Here is a 17,749-nt window from a genome sequence, read left to right as displayed (position 1 = left end):
AAGAGACAAAAGTGGCAGTAAACGAGTGAACACAGTCACTTTAAAATGTGGTCATGGATATCTTGTTGTTCATGCTTGCTGACATGGAAAGGCTTTGGCGTTGGTTGAAAAGGCAAGCCACTTGCTTGATTCTTGAATTGTTTGATGCATATATTTTATTTTAAATGCTGTTATAGTGATATAGTTAGAGTATCATATGCAATTGTAAACAACAGTGGAAAGCAAAGGTTTTTTTCTAACCACATGAGTTATACAGTTGGCAGTATACAGCTGCAAATAAGCTTAATTTAAATTGTGCAGCTCTGTAAATATCTTCCCTGTAGATACAGTTCTGAGACTGGCTAACATTCGGAGACTGAATGTCAGCCAGATTACCCTGTGCTCTCTAGACTACTGCTTATTAGCTATCAGAAGATGTCTGTTTCTATAACAACTGCTAAGAAAACAGTCAAGTACACATGCTGCAGGTTTGAATCTTATGATTGGCTCTCACTTAATCAAAGATTTCCCCTTTTTGATCACCTTTTTTTTCTTCATTGGAATGGGTTGACATTTACCACGTGGTAAAACAAAAAGAAGAAGATGAAGGATTTTTTTTTTTTTTTCTCTTGGCGCCTGTTTTCCTTGCAGAGCAGCTTTACCATATCTCCACACTAATGCCCCAGCGTTCAATCCCTCAACCACCCACACAGAAAAAATAAATACTTAGCATGTGAAGTTTTGATGGTTGACGGCAGCACAGTTCAGGTCAGAGGCCTCATCGTGACTTGGAACCAAATGTTGACAATTGTCTGTGATTACACAGCGCCGGGGCGGGTGCCATGTGGAATCACGCACCGGTTGTCACATGTGATTTTAAGCAACGATCCTGACTGGGGTATTTCTTGACCATTGGCAGGCAAGCAGTGGTGGAAGGTGGTAACGCTTTAGTAAGCCTCTTTCTCACTTCTTTCTTTTCCTCAATAACTGATCACCCACCCTCATCTTTCTGGCATGCACTTTTTGTGCTGATGTTAGTGCCAGAGGAGGCTTGCAACTCGGCAGTTCTTGAGTTACCAGAGCGTTGGCGACTGTTATGCACTTTACGCCTCAGCATTCGGTAACTTTACGTGGCCTGCCACTTTGTGGCTCAGTTGCTGTCATTCCTAAATGCTTCCAAATTGCAATAATATCATTTAAAGTTGATCATGGAATATCGGGGAAGGAAAAAGTTTCACAAACTGACTTGCTGCAGTGGTGGCACTCGAATTCAGTGAGCTCTTTTGAATGAGCTACAAATGTTTGCAAATGCAGACTTTATGGCTAGGTGCTTGACTTTTACACCTGTGGGAATGGAACTGAAAACACCTGAATTCAAAGATTAAGCGGTGTGGCTCTACATTATTGTCGATATACAGTACCAGTCAAAAGTTTGGACATACAGTGGGTCCAAACTTTTCACTGGTACTGTAGTGTATGTGGCTGTGTTGCTGTTTGTGGGTAACTTTTGTCTGTGAAACACCAAATACTGTATGATGGGAAATGGTGAAGGCACATCTGCAAACAACAACTGCTCTCCACCTGCTTGTGGAAAGAGCATACAACTTGTCAGTAGGATTTGAAAAGTACCATACCATTTGACCATTAACCTCACACTCTAAGAATCATGTGCTCATACTGATATGTTACTATGTCAGTATTCAGAATTTTATATTATTCCAAAGAATAAGCCACTCTGCCAGCTGTAGAACTAATCATGCTAAGTACTTCGTAAACGCATGGTACTGACTGTAACATTTTTTTACTACAGTATGTGATGAAAGCTGTAAACTGTATGGTCATTGTGGTCATAGCTGACACATCTGTATTGGCTTATATTCATCTGTATTGACTTCATCATTTTTATATGCAAAGCTCAACACAGTACTTTCCATAGACTCTGTTCCACTAGTTCTCCGACCTGTATGAAAGGCTAAAGAGCCCAGGTTGATGAGTGATGATGAAAAAATTATTTCTGAAGACCTTGTCAACATGAAACACATCATTGTTTGAGATTTGCTTCTACTCACTGCTACCAGAGATTCTCCCACTTAGACACACAAAGATATGGAAACATCTGTACACGTTCACACATGTAGACGTTTCAGTTCCACATTTATGATCTCCAATTTTCCAGCTGTCTTTCCCACTGTTTTGTCTCACACACAAACTTCCACTTTGCACTGTGTTAGGACTCACACACACACACACACACACACACACACACACACACACACACACACACACACACACACACACACACTAATACAAACTCACTCAGTCACAGTCTCTCCACTGCAATTGTGTCACTTGTGTTTCTGTCAGCCAGAAAGCTGACTGCAGGGATGAAGGGCCTCATACTAAAATAGTGGCGACTGTAGTCATTTAGACATATTGTAGGGAATTCGCTGTAACTGCCAAGTGCAGTTAAAGTACAAACACTACGTGCCAGCTGACTGTCATCGCAAATGTGGTGCATGTTTAGAGAGAGTGAGAGCAAAAAAGAGAGGCAGAGAGCGAGAGAAAGCATCTCCAAGTGTCTGAATCTGTTGTGTTGATAGAAGTTTATTGAAAAATTGGACATGAAAGCTGAAATGTCTCTTTGAGACAGACAGGGGTAGAGTGAAATATGAAGTGAGAATAAGGTCAGCTACAAAAATATTTTGCTAAATGTAGATCTTTAAAAAGGTTTTTCACTCAACTTATCCTTTAAAATTAAAAACATGTCACTGTTGTATTACAAATTTTTATTTTTTTTTTTACATGACCCAGCTAGATGTACATCAGTAAACATCTATAGATGCATATCAGGTATATCGCTAGTCATGTGAAAAATAAACTTTTCATAAGCTTCTATGCAGTTCTTGCTTGTAGAACCAGCTTTGGCAGCAGTTACTTGAAGTAATCATTTTCTGTATGACATTTGTGGAGGATATTTGGCCCACTCTTCTTTATAACGTTATGAGCATTATTTTATGCACAGCTCTCATAAGCTCTCATAAGCATTTTAACCGGTTGAAGTTTTGGCTTTGATTAGATCACTGTAACACCTTGATTCTTTTCTTTTTCAGCCATTCTGTTGTAGATTTGCTGCTGTGCTTGGGATCGTTGTCCTGTTCCATGATCCGATTTCTAACAAGCTTTAGCTGTCAGACACAAGGCCTCATATTTAACTCCACAATACTTTGGTATACAGAGGAGTTCATGGCCGACTCAGCAACTGCAAGGTGTCCAGGTCCTGTGACTGCAACGCAAGCCCAAATCATCACCCTTCCACTACTGTGCTTGACAGTTAGTATGAGGTGTTTATGCCACTATGTAACATTTGGTTTCTGCCAAACGTGGTGCAGTGCATGATGATCAAACATCTCCACTTTGGTCTTGTCTGTCCAAAGAACATTGTTCCAGAAGTCTTGTGGTTTGTTCAGAGGTAACCTAAGCCATGCTGCCATTTTCTTTTTAGAGAGAAGAAGCTTTCTCTTGGAAACACTTCCAAGCGAGTCATACTTGTTCAGTCTCTTTGTAATTGTGCTGTCATGAACTTTAACATTTAGTATGTTAACTGAGGCCTGTAGAGTCTGAGATGTAGCTGTTGGGTTTTTTGTTGTTTCTCTAAGCGTTGCACCATCTGACCCTGGGGTGAATTTGCTGGAATAGCCACTCCTGGGAAGATTGTGGCATTTTTCTGGAGCATTCAGATGTGTTGACACATATCTGAATTCTCCAGGCTTCCAACACTTCTGCCTTTAAACAGGTGGTCACACTTGCTGATGACTAATTAATCCAGTGCATTTGAGTAGCAGCACCTAGTTGCTGGTACTTTGGATGACTTTGTACTCAGTCACAGGACTGCATTAAGTCCTGTGAAAACTTTCTTTTTCACAAGACTTCATCTTTTATATAAAAAAAAAACCTACAATTGAATACCTAATTTATGCCATGGCACAAAATAAACATGTATTGATGATTTTATTTAGCAAAAAAGCGATCTTTGTTGCTGAGGATGTTCATGTCATATATTCTCATATTATATATTATATTAATGGAGTCTCTAACTAAAAAGAGCTGGAAATGAACAGCTTCACTTAAAAGTGGCACCTTCTGCTTTATGTAACACAACAACAGTTTTAAAGAGTTTGTACATACTATATTCAGTGTTTAGATTTTGCTATACATGGAGAATATATCAATCATGTCTATAACAGAGATGCCAAATGTGTGAAAATCATTCTGTCTGACCGAGTTTTGTTTAGATTTAGTAGAGATAATGGTTGACCCTGAACAGTAAAACAGATGTTAAACATGATGAGACATGGCCAGTGATTGACCTGCAGAGGTTTAGGGGAGGCGGGCTGGCAGCGACCAAGGGTCAAACCTTGACTAATTGCTGAAAGAGACAGACTGGGCAGCTTAAATGAAAAGCTGGTGTATGTAATTATTGTAAGGTTATCACTAAAATGTACGACTGCAGCCTTTTAAGCCATTTTCAGTGGACGAGAATGTGTGAATGTTTGACGTTTTAACAATATTTCATCCTTGGGTCACTTTTAAATACTGTGTGACAAAAAAGTTAATAAAGGAGCCTCTTTTTTAAAAGACATGGTATAATGTTTGCACTCATAACTGACTGAGAATTAATTTTGAGAGGTGTGACTTGAGTGCAGACACCCTAGCATGAGTGCAACAGCAAATTAGTGCAGGCTAGGCCACAGCCTGTGCTGTAAAACTAATCAAACTCTCTGTTTTGCCTCTAGTCAGGTTTGATCCGAACGCAGGATGCTGAATATTTTGTGAGACCCGTGTCACACAGTCTGGCGCAGAGGGAGAACTTCACAGCACCCTCCGGTCACCAGCCACACATCCTCTATAAGAGAGAAAGGGACTCCCAAACACAGCAACATCGGGTGTTTCAGAAGAGATCCACAGATTTTTCTGATCACAAGTCACACAGATACTTCGTCACAAAGACGGGCACCACTGACAACACAGTTTTTGAAGATCAGTACAGGGGACTGCAAAAACAGCACGACCACAGTAACAACAACACTCATGCTGACCCAATGAAACTTCATGGAAACGGCCATCAGCACAATAACCATCGCCACGACAGTGACTACAGACATGGGGAGAAGCAAAAGCAACACTTCTGTGGGAGAAGGAAGAAATGTATGTAAGGGCAATTACTCATTCTAATCCTTATGTAACAGAGTCGTATTCCTCTTCAGATGCATTATCGATTCCTGAAACTTCCTGTTCCCTTGTTAACAAAGTTATGATACTTTCATCCTTTGATAACACTGTTTAGTGTATATTAAAATCAATTTGACCCTAACCCTGAAACTTGTAAATTAAATTTTAAGTGCTGTTGTATTAATGATAATCTAACAATGTATCTTGGCTTCCCAAAGGGTGGCAGATCATTATGTTTCTGCTAGTTTAACTCCAGTGTCCAAAGTCCAAAATCGTACTGGCTTTATTTTTTATTGTCATTTAAATCCAAAGTGATAGCAGCACTGTGCTTTCATTTTTATTTCTTTTTTTTTTAAATAGTTCAACTTTAGATTTCAGCTGACTGGCCAGCTTGTTACTAAGCCCTGTCAGTCTCATAAATCCTCTTTTTCATGGATGACTGGGCACTACTTGAGTGTAATACAAGGGGTACCAGCTATACCGAGCACAGTATTAGAGTTTTTTTTAGATTTTTAGACTTTTCTTCTTGGTGGTGCCTCTTTGTTTGCATACTTTTGCCAACTGAAGGAGCATTTGGACCTGGAAATACCTAATTATGTTAAACTTTAAAAGCAGATGCCCATAGATAGATAGTTCTTTAAGAACTATCTTACTCACATATTCTCCCACTTAGGGTGGAATTGCTATTGGATCATTTTTAACTTTAAATTTAATTATATAACAAAAAAAGAGTCATGAAGTCATTTTTGCCCTTTTCAGTCCTCATATGAAAACACTTAACACTTACTAAATAAAATGTTCCCCTTAGATAATATTACATGTGTTTATATCCTGGTTTAGTCTGTTAGTAATAACTTCACAAGGGTGGTTAGTTTAGCATATTGTTAATATGCTCCTTTTATGTAAAGGAGGCAATCAGCAATGTGTGCCATCACCTACACAAAATGGGGATTGTAAATATTGTAATACAGCTTGGCTTAAAAATAGAGAGATATTCTATGTCATTACAGGTTTGATTTAATTTCACTGAAAATGTTTACACACAATAACATGTATTCATGATAAATATTTCCTTTAAGGAGCATCACCTTCATTTATTTATTGAGACATTTGTGGTTGACTTCATGAGTGTTTTAGCCTGTAAAAGTTCATGCTTATAGTTTTTATTCACTTTGCTCTATGACAAATGTTTGCTCTCGAGAAATTACCACAGGATCAGCTAACATTGCTTGTGTCACAGAGGTCTTTTAAAAGAGAGCAGCTGTATGTCCCTGTGAAAACACAAAGATGTTTGCATTTTCATAAGATGATATCACCGAACACCTGTGTTGTGTGTTAGTCAAAGGCCACTTCAGTCATTCACCTGCTTTCTGCCTGTATAAGCAAACTTTCTAGCCTTTAAAGTTTATCTTAGCCAGTTATGAATAGGTCAAAATTTTGATAACTTCAAAACACCGAAGATTTAAGAAGATAATGTTAAAAGACACAATGGTTTTAGGCTGTGCTTTTGCACTAAAGGGTGTTCTGCTGAACTTGCGTCATAGTTTAAATACGAATGTGAGAAGGTGCTTTTATTCCCAGATTCAACGAGCAAGCTTCTAAATTAGTCTAAAAACCAGAGCAGCTTTAAATTAGAGCAGACCTGATAGCATAAGAAGTGCACCAATAGCTTATATGGTGAATTCACCAAAATTTACATATTTTCATATACCTCCTGTCCTTAGGACAAAAAAACTTTTATTCTATTATATAATTTTGGGCACTAAAATGAAAATCACCTTTTACTGCAATTCTGATCATTATTATCATGTAATATTGTATTATGTCTACAGAATATGAAACTGCTCTCTGCTGAAAGCAAATACATTCTAGAAAATTTTATTTCCTTTTAGCATGTAAATCTTTCATACAGCCTGTGCATTGTTTTAAATATTGTTATTTTATGTAGCCGTAGCTACTGTAAGGCAGAGCACATACTATGGTTTCACACTTAATGGTAGCATAACACTGAGACTGCCAGAGTCAACAACAGGAAAAAAAAAAGCTCAGTTGGCAGTTTATCCATGACATCAGGTCACAAATGTAAGAGCATAGTTAATCATCCAGAGTTGTTGCCAGCTATTTGCCAAAATTGCTAGTTAACACAAATAAGCAAAGGTAAACATTTGGCTAGCAGCTATAAGTTCATTTCAAATCACGATTACTTGAAACATAATCAGCAGTGGAAAGGAAGATTTGTATTTGTAATGAACATTATGGCTGCAATTAAGGTGCTATTATATGCACTGTTGTTTGGTCTTTCATCAGTCACTTATAAGCCTCCATTCAGTGGTTAATCATGTTAACTATGCGGCCATAGATCACGGTGTAATGCTCCACTCAGCAGCTCAGCTGTTACCACATAATTTTGCTCCAGAAGAGTTTATTACTTAATGAATTCTTGCTCTATATCTTTTTCCATTTGTTTTCACAGACATGCCCAAACCTCCAGAAGAGGATATTTTTATCCTTCCAGACGAGTACAAGTTTATCCCCAGGAATAAAAGGGCAGTGCTGATGAAGACTAAGGCCAGTCAGAGACTCAATGTGGAGACACTTGTGGTGGTGGATAGAAAGATGATGGACAACCATGGCCATGAGAACATAACTACATATGTTCTTACTGTGCTTAACATGGTGAGACAAATTTAGTCATTACTACTGCGTTTAATGTGCACACAGCCTATGCTGTAGCCTATATTCAGGCATAGGTGCTGCACAGATTTAAGACAGGAGAATACACAAATCAAACTTAAGGCTGACTCTTTTTTTTATTATTATTTTTATGAATACCATATATGATGTTTTGTATCTTTGCGAGTGGCTTTAACAGCAGAACCACAAAGACTGACAAAGACTTTGCAGTGGTATATTTTCCTTTCATCAAACGAAGTTTTAGGATGCTGTGCTTTTTTTTTTTTTTTTTGCCATTATACACCATAACATCAGCTGATGAAAGAGGAAGCCATGCAATTTATTTGAAGTAAGGATTAAGTGACTTGACACTCCTGTCTACTAGACTAACTTATCAGACATCTTAAAACAGGAAACTGATATCTGGGTGAGATCATCTCCTCAACACTTGCGGTGTGCACCCACCCACCCCCCGGCTTATCTGTAAGCGAAAACCGTCACACTTGTTTTGCTACTTAATGACTGAGTGACAAATCCAAAGATAATCCATCTATTTTGAAAACATGGTTCCCTGTAGTAAAAACCAAGTTGGAGCCGTCACCAGTCGCCTCATAGGAGTCACCTAAATACAGTATGGGGTTTCACAGAAAACACCCAACGCTTCACACCACCTGCCAGCCCTCATGGGTCCTACAAAGGTCATTTAATATTTGTTGAAAAGGAAATCTAATAAGGTCTTCTGCTTTGTATAGAATTATATTTTCACTGTGACAGAGTCGACAGACTGAAAAAAAAAAAAAGGTTTTCATAGTCACCAATTTTAAAAAGCATGCTGAGCATTATATACCACAAAACACTGAAGAAACAGATTGTATGATTGTGTGCTCTGTGCAGCTGTAAAAACATAAAGTGATTCATTGTATCTGCTCTGATCAATTCTGGCATCTGACAGCCTGTCAAGCATATCTTAGTTTAAGTAAGTGCTTTGATAACCCCTCTGGCCTTTCACTTGAATGTGTTTTCCTAAAGTACAAAAATGTTTTGTGAGCGGCATCTTATGTGTTCACAAGGCCTTAGAGAAAGGAAGATAGCACACACTGAACTTTCAAAGCCCAAATTGTTAAAACTGATCAGATGTCCGTACAAGAAACTGAACTGAAAACAGCAGTTGTGGATGTCAGACCTCAGCCGTACCATCAATATTGCTATTCGTAGTCATATTATGGGAGTGGTGCATAGAAGTAAGTTAAGGACATTTTTGACGCATCAGCCTAAAACTGTATTATTCTGATACTTTTTGATTATCAGTGACAGTTTTTGCATTTGTATAAACAGAAGAGCACTTCAGATGTCACTTTGATGGTGTATTCAAAAGAGTTAAAGCTTTATAACATTACTTATGCACAAATAGTTTGTCTCAGATTACATTAGGCTGAAACAGGTCTTGAGATAGCTTAGACAGATGTTAGTAATATGTCATAATGATTGTCTCTGTGCCTTTAAGGTTTCCAGTCTGTTCAAAGATGGTACAATAGGGGGAAATATCAACATAGTGATTGTGGGTCTCGTCCTTCTGGATGAAGAGCAGGTGAGCGTCTCAGAATCATCATATGCCCAGAAAATTCAACCCTATACACTAATAATACATGTCCATATTCATTAGCTGTACACACCATGGGGCTTCCAGCATGTAGAGATTGCAAAACAAGATCATTTGTTTCTTTATTTGTTTATTTTGCCCAAGGTTCCAGATCTTTTAGGTCTTTCAGAGAGCTTCCTGGGGTTGTCCTAACTACTAAGGGCTTTTACAGTGGTTAAGCAGAGCATGCGTTTCCTTGGATCTTTGCCACAGGGGAAATTCTCATGGAGTTTAGGAGTAAAGTAATGAGCAACACAGACAGAGTGAGACAAACCGTTGGAGTACGGTCCGGAAAAGTAAAGCAGTTTGAGAACAATGGATTAGGCTTTCCATCCACCTCACAGATATTAAAATTAATCATTCATCAGCAGGAAGAATGCTGAAAATACAAACATTTTCCTTTGCAGCTGCAACACAAACACACACACACACACACACACACACACACACACACACACACACACACACACACACACACACACACACACACACACACACACACACACACAAAAATCTGTAGCCCTCTTGCATCTTTATGCTGCCTTCAACATGCTATGTCTAAAGAGCTTAGTTATTGATTGTAAAGACCAGGTGAGAATCCATAAGTTGGCAGCAGACATAATAATAATGCTTTTCTTCCACAGAATTAATATTATATTTGCTATATCTTTTTATGTGTTTTATTTTGCAGGATGGCTTAGTGATTAACCACCATGCAGACCACACACTGAACAGCTTCTGCCACTGGCAGTCCACCCTGGGAGGTAGAGAGGGCCGACACCATGACCACGCTATCCTCCTCACGGGACTCGACATCTGCTCTTGGAAGAATGAACCCTGTGATACACTTGGTATGATTTTAAAACCCCCTTTGTTGCTCTATTGCTTGCAAAGAGCAGATTCTGCAACAACCGAATACCAGAAGGCCTCATTTGAGACAAATAAAGAATCCTGCCAGCGTGCTGATCCAGTGATGTTGAGACCCTGAGGGTTTCTCCTCAAAAACACACAAAAACTCAAAAAAAAAAAGATTATTATTTAATGACAAACAACAAACAAATGAACCAGACACTTTTAGTAGCACATCATGTAAAGATCACCTGTCTGATCCTATTGATTGATTAGATTGAGAACTTTAATTTTCTCCCACTTTATCAAATTTTATTTGCCAAACATATCTCAACCTTGAAAACAAATCCATCATCTTTTTCACTGTTTTATTTTTCTGTCTTGGTGGGAAGGGTTGTCATTCATTTCTATTATTAATGCACTGTCTAACAGGAACAATTTTATTTTTTATTAATTGAAGGTACAAGAGCCAATTGTTGAGATGGTATATATGTATATATATATATATATATATATATATATATATATATATATATATATATATATATATATATATATATATATATTAGGGGTGGGACTTTAACGCGTTAATTTCGATTAATTAATTATGGGGAAATTAACGCGTTAAAAATTTTAACGCATTTTAATCGCACTTTGCACCGTGGAACGTTTCTCAGTGCACGAGTTCCCGGCGTACAGATTATATCGACGCACAATGTCCAAATTAGGGGCCGCATCCTGCGAAGGACCCGGCCCACGTCTTTCGCAGCCCACGAACACCACAAAGGCCGGAAGTGAGCGGTTAGCCTTCATATCAGCTGCCATCACCTCTGCGTAGCTCATGTCGCCTAGCAGCCGTGAGTGCGAAGCACAGCTGTGTAAAAGCAGCTGGTTAAACGGAGAACGAACTTTTTCTCCTTTTTGTGGTTTAATTTTAAGTCTTTAATTCAAAATAAGCTGTTAAAACAAGCATAACACATTTCAACATCAAGGAATACAGCTGAGCTAATGATTAATTTCCAACTATATTAAGTGAGACATTAATGTTGAATAAAACTATCCAGTTATGATGCTTACTTTAATTTCAGGTGTTTGCTTATCACAGGAGCACTTCCACCCTTCATTGGTCTGTGTAGTAGATTGGTGGGAAAATAAACAAAATTTTGAAGTTTAAGCTCATGTATATTGATTTATTCATCAACTAAACTTAACTTAATATTTATCATGTCAAATATTGAAATGCGATTAAAATGCGATTAATTTCGATTAATTAATTACAAAGCTTGTAATTAATTCGATTAATTTTTTTAATCGAGTCCCACCCCTAATATATATATATATATATATATATATATATATATATGGCTATAACCACAGCTATCCACCACTGTTTGTTTCACACAGTGAAAAACTGCAATATGGAAGTTAAAATATGCCAATGAATTGTTAATACAACAAAAGTATTTCTTATCTGATTACTCAAATAATCGATAGAATACTCAATTACTAATACTTACTTGATACTTGCAGTCCTAGATTCAATATGTTTGATGTTGTGTGGGAAGACGCTCCTGTGTTTTCTTACATTGTGTAACCCAGGACCATACCAGTGAAACCAGATGCTGAAAAGATCTGCAGTTTTCCTGCTCCAAAGTGTCACATACCAAGATCTGCATAGTAACACTGCTACAGTTAGCAGCAAATCTAAGCATTCAACAGTAGAGTTAACACAATACTAGAATTCAAACCAATACCAAACACCCAGGAAAATACTCAATTCTCAATAGCATTTTTGATACCAGGCAGGCAAAAATTGACAAAAAATTAAAAAGCTTTTTTTTCATAAACATTACAAAAATACAAAAATAACATCAGTGACAACAGTATATTTAAGTTGTCTAACGTAGTGCTAAAAGATAAAAATAAAGTGACATAATTGTAAGGTATCAACTGGCTTCAGCATTCACGCACACTCACACTCAGTGAGTGTGTATCACCCAACCCAATACCAACTTGTTTGGGGTAATGACCATGCCAACAGAGTCTTGTCTTCCACATTGTTAGAAAAAAACTTTGTGCACCAGAAAAACACAGAGAGTAGCTTCAATCCCAGACCTAAGATCTAACATCAAAGTGTCAAAACCACCATGAGCCCTATCCACATTGCTGTGTGACCTTAGATAAAAGGTGTCTGTGTGTTTGTGTCTGTGTGTCTGTCCAGTCAAAATAAGGGCTAGTACTTTCTAATTCCCAAAGGTACAGTGTAACATAGGCATTAGCACAACCATTCACTGTTTATTTGGATTACTATTACAGCCCTATTCTTCAATGTTTTCATCCATATTTCAAAACTGTCATCTAATATCAATGACCTACCTCTTTCCTAACACAAAAAAAAGAAATAAATGGTAGTTCTCACAGTTAATCTGCGCTGTTATATTTAATATCATTACTCACATTAGTTATGCACATGAGCTTTGCACTCTGTGGCAATGACTTAGAGATGTAAATCAAATAAAACATAAGGCCAAATTCTCCACGAAACTCTGAGGTAAAAATGTTAAAGGGGGTTCCCATGTGTATTATCCTTTTTGATTCAGAGCCAGAGGTTGCTGTAAATGTGAGCGACAGGAGAGAGGACTGAAAGAGGCGTAAAGGGAGGTTAATATTAAAAAAGGAGTTTAACTGGGAATGAGAGATAGGAGAAAGATGTGAAGCTAGGGAAATAATGTTTTAAAGTGAAGTAAAAGGTAGCACGTGGGACTATATGGAGCACCATATGTTAACATATGGGAATATTTTTAACTTACTAATGCCACATTTGATATTTCCTACATGTGCAGTCCACAACTGGTTCACACCAGCGCGTATCATTTGAGAAAATTCTCTTGCAGTGTAGTTACAACACTGAGAAGAGGCAACATGACAGCAGTTACTTTAATTGACCAACTACTGTTGATGTTGGACCTGACTGAGTTTTAAAAACTAATAAGTAATTAAACTTGTGCTCAATTTTTTTTTTTTTTTTTTTTTGCAGGCTTTGCTCCAATTAGCGGGATGTGCAGCAAGTACCGGAGCTGTACCATTAATGAGGACACTGGCCTGGGTTTGGCATTCACCATCGCCCATGAATCTGGACATAAGTAAGTACATTCATGTTAACAACTGTGATAAATTTGCACAGCATTCACCCAAACGCGTTCAGCAATGAGTTGAAAATGTGTTCTATTTAGTGTCGAAATAAATAATCCAGTAGAACGACAAAGTTCTGCATTTGTTATATGTGAAGTAGATGATTATATCACCTTGTACCTTTTTTTTTTAAACTCTCCAGTTTTGGAATGGTCCATGATGGTGAAGGGAACATTTGTAAAAAGTCAGAAGGTAACATCATGTCTCCCACATTAGCTGGTCACAACGGTGTCTTCTCCTGGTCTGCTTGCAGCCGTCAGTACCTCAGCCGTTTTCTCAAGTAAGCAGCAACATTTTTCTTACTTTTATTGGGTTGACTAAAGTTAAAAGAAATGAAATAAGAATATTTAAATATTTTGTTAATAGATACATTTACGCGTATTAGTGAGTCCTATTTAATTTTGAGAACTTAAGAGCTACCTAACATTCACATGACATATTTCATGAACCCGCATATCTTTTTTCAGTGGTCATGCAACAAATACAACAAATACATTGTTTAAACACTTCTAACATTCATCGTTTTTATTTTTTTAATATGCGTTACTGAGATATCAACATGTGCCATGTGAAAAAGTTTACTTATATTTTAACCTGTAAAATATTTTGTATTTCAAAAGCAGTATCAAAACATTATGTGATCGAGAGCCTATACACAATTAAATACACAATTTAGTTACCATAGCGGCTAATTTAAGTGAAATATGGTGCTGCTTTTCTCTTAGTGCTCTTTTACAGAATACATTTTTATTATGCATTGAGATACACGCTACTGAAATTTTTCAGGACAGAAGTTTGCACATGTGGCTGTGTAAAACTGCACTGTCCTACATATAGCCTGTTCACCCAAGCAAGAAAACAACCATCATGGACAACGCGCCCATGTGTCTGGCCATGTTTCTATTTGTCTGTGGATGTACGTGTGTGTCTGTGTGTGTGTGTGTGTGTGTGTGTGTGTGTGTGTGTACGCTTGAAACTAGATAGCTCAGAGTCAGTGCCCACCACTAAATTTACCAGTGTGTTAACTGAACTGTCAGGTCTCCCCTCTCAGAGTGGTGGAGACAGACAGTGTATTTCCTCGCTGAGTTATTAGAGCTGGGATGACCTCAACCTCGTTAGAGCTGTCAGTTTTATATTAAACTCCCATCACCTCTTGAGGTCACATGGAGGAGAGCGCTGGAACACTAGCCCATCAAGAAGTCGTCATCTTGCATTATTACTGAATGATATTATTGCTGAAATTCTGTATGTATTCCTTATTGCAATCATTAGGCTCCTCTGTGTCTCCTTCATTTGCTATGGAGAGGAGAGTTATGTCAGCCAGCAGAGTTTATATTACAGTCACTCTAGATCTACCTCGCATCAGTCAGCTATGACAGAGTGGCTAGTGTTGTATGTATAGCCAGATACTTTATGTGAACACTTTGTCGTGCCTAACATGGATGGATAATTTTCATGGCAGTAGAACCAAAATCCTTAAAAGCTGAAGTGGGTGAAACCCACCAAAAAAGTCAGTGTTACATGAAAGCTTCAAGAGTACCTTCACTCTCAGACTCTCCTGAGAAATATGCTTATTTAGCTTCTTACTTAAGGAAGCAGAAAGGGACTTGTATCAGTTGGCTAGGCAGAGAGAGATTGAGCTGGAAAGGATGTGCAGCAGGTTAGGCTAATTAAGGATAGAGATGGAAATGTACTGAGTGAAGAGAGTGCTGAGTAGGTCAAGGGAGTACTTTGAGGGGTTAATTACTGAGGAAAATGAAAGATAGAGAGGATGAATGGAGGACACTTAGTGAATCAGGAAGTGCAGAGGATTAGTAAGGAGGAAGGGAGGGCAGCTATGAGAAGGATGAAGAGTGGAAAGTCATTGGGTCTTACCTGTGGAGGTATGGAGATGTCTGAGAGAAGGGCAGTGGACCTTTTAATCAGATTGTTAAACACAAGCTTGGCAAGTGAGAGGATGCCTGAGGAATGAAAAAGAAGGGTACTGGTGCCAATTTTCAAAAACAAGGATGATGTGCAGAGCTATAGTAACTTCAGAAGGATAAAGCTGATGAGCCATATCATGAAGATGTGGAACAGACTTGTTGAAGCTAGCTAGGTTAAGAAGAGGGGTGATGATCAGTGGGCAGCAGTATGGTTTCATGCTGAGAAAGAGCACTAATGGGGGTTTTTTTGTTTTGTTTTTTTATGATACAGTGTGTGCTTCGAGAGTGTTGATGGAGAACTACAGAAAAGAAGGAGTTACACTGTGTCTTTGTGTATCTAGAGAAAGCATATGATAGGGTGCCAAGAGAGAAATTGTGGTACTGCATGAGGACAGTAGTGAGGTATGCAGTTGGAGCAACAGGTGGGTTTAAGATGAAGGATCAGCTCTGAGCCCCTTCTTGCTTGCAGTGGTAAGGGGCAGGCTGTCAGATGAGGTCAGGCAGGAGCCTCTGTGGACAATGATGTTTGCAGATGACATTGTGATCTGCTGTGAGAGTAGAGAACAGGTGGAAGAGATCCTGGAGGGGTGGAGGTATACACTGAAGAGAAGAGGAATGAAAATCAGTAGACACAACAGAGAATACATGTGTGTGAATGAGAGGGAGACAAATGTATGAGTAAAGCTGCAAGGAGCAGAGGTAGTGGTATTGAAGATGGACAAGTTTAAATACCTGGGCTCAACCATCCAAGGCAAAAGTGCACAAGAGAGGTGAGGAAGAGAGTGCAGCCAGGGTGGAGTGGCTGGAGATGAGTATCAGGAGTGATTTGTGACAGAAGGATAGCAGCAAGAGTGAAAGGTAAGGTTTACAAGACAGTAGTGAGACCTGCTATGATGTATGGTTTGGAGACAGTGGCATTAGCACTGACAAAAAGAAAGGTGGTTGAGCTAGAGGTGGCAGAGTTGAAGATGCTGAGATTTTCATTGGGACTGACCAGAATGAACAGGATTATAAATTAATATATCAGAGGGAGAGCTTAGGTTGAGCAGTTTGGAAACAAAGTTAGAGAGGCAAGGGTGAGATGGTTTGGACGTGTGCAGAGAAGAGAGAGTGGTAGATATAAATAGCCCAGCAATTTCTGTCTGGAGGGGATGAGTCTGTAAATCCTCAGGGAGTCCTAGAAAAGAATGGGTGCTTTTTTATCTCCAGCTGATGAGCATCTTGTGTGCCTTGCTTACATTTTTTTTAGGAGGGGAAAACATTTTGTGTTAAGCCTCTTGCCCTCAGTGAGTATGAAAAACAAATAGAATTTGTCAGAGATCCTGCAAATCAGTTTGTAATGTCACATGTGAATTACATTAGTCCGTCCCAGTCCTTACTTAAGTGCCTGCTGATGTGTGTGATTACACAGTACTTTACATGTAATGTATTTTTCAGGGACTGTATTATGTGAATAATGTAGAGTATTGCACTTGTAGGACAGACATTGTTCTCTGCAGACACACAGAACCCATAAAGCAATAGAAGAGCTCACATATATACACACAGACACGCATACACTCTGCTAAAGCAATCAGGACCACTCACTAACACAATGAACCATTCCAGCATATTTTGCTTTTTCATGATCTTTCCACTATATTCTTGTATTATATTCCCCCGACTGCAGTGTTTAAGCTGTAAAACATCGCTGTATAGTAACCAGTGATATCAGTTAACACTGGAAACCCCCTGCTGGTGTTAGGATATGAGCGATATGGGCAAGGACTTTTTATGTCTGTCATAATTGAGTGTCTGATGCATTAAAACATTACCCTCAGGTTTTGAGTTTGGCAACTTGTTATGTTACCATGGCTACACTTTGCAATTGTGACTGTGTTGGGAACAATGGAGCACGCGGATTGATGCTTGCTTTTGGAATTTCTCTGTGCACAGCAGGCAGTCTCATATGCCAGCTACTTAACTCTTTTTTTTTTCTGCTTTTCCTTTACTATCTCCCTATCAAATTCTCCAGTTCTGCACAGGCTTTGTGCCTATCAGATGAACCCAGAGCAATCACAGAGTATCAGTACCCTGAGAAGCTGCCTGGCGAGCTGTACGATGCAGACACACAGTGCAAGTGGCAGTTCGGAGAGAAGGCCAAACTCTGCACCCTTGATTTTAAGAAGGTAAAAATTGATGCCAAATTTATGCCATCCCATGCAATTTTTTAAAATGGGTTTATAATCCCAGTCAAAGGCTTTATCAGCGCATCCACTGGAAC

The 17,749-nt window shown here is 38.6% G+C and overlaps 1 protein-coding gene across 1 annotated transcript in view; it reads left to right on the top strand.

Moving 5' to 3' along the window:
• Positions 1-17,749, top strand: part of adamts16 (ADAM metallopeptidase with thrombospondin type 1 motif, 16) — a 56,987-nt gene that overhangs the window by 11,367 nt on the left and 27,871 nt on the right. Inside the window, exons 4-10 of the mRNA XM_030750356.1 lie at positions 4,773-5,184; positions 7,682-7,884; positions 9,386-9,469; positions 10,212-10,371; positions 13,407-13,512; positions 13,704-13,841; positions 17,501-17,654. Coding sequence (XP_030606216.1) covers positions 4,773-5,184; positions 7,682-7,884; positions 9,386-9,469; positions 10,212-10,371; positions 13,407-13,512; positions 13,704-13,841; positions 17,501-17,654 — 1,257 coding nt within the window. The remainder of the gene's footprint in view (positions 1-4,772; positions 5,185-7,681; positions 7,885-9,385; positions 9,470-10,211; positions 10,372-13,406; positions 13,513-13,703; positions 13,842-17,500; positions 17,655-17,749) is intronic.

The sequence above is a fragment of the Archocentrus centrarchus genome, chromosome 16 (genome assembly GCF_007364275.1).
Source record: "Archocentrus centrarchus isolate MPI-CPG fArcCen1 chromosome 16, fArcCen1, whole genome shotgun sequence".
Lineage (NCBI taxonomy): Eukaryota > Metazoa > Chordata > Actinopteri > Cichliformes > Cichlidae > Archocentrus > Archocentrus centrarchus.
Note: the sequence above shows the minus strand (reverse complement) of the source record. Positions and strands in the feature narration are given on the sequence as shown.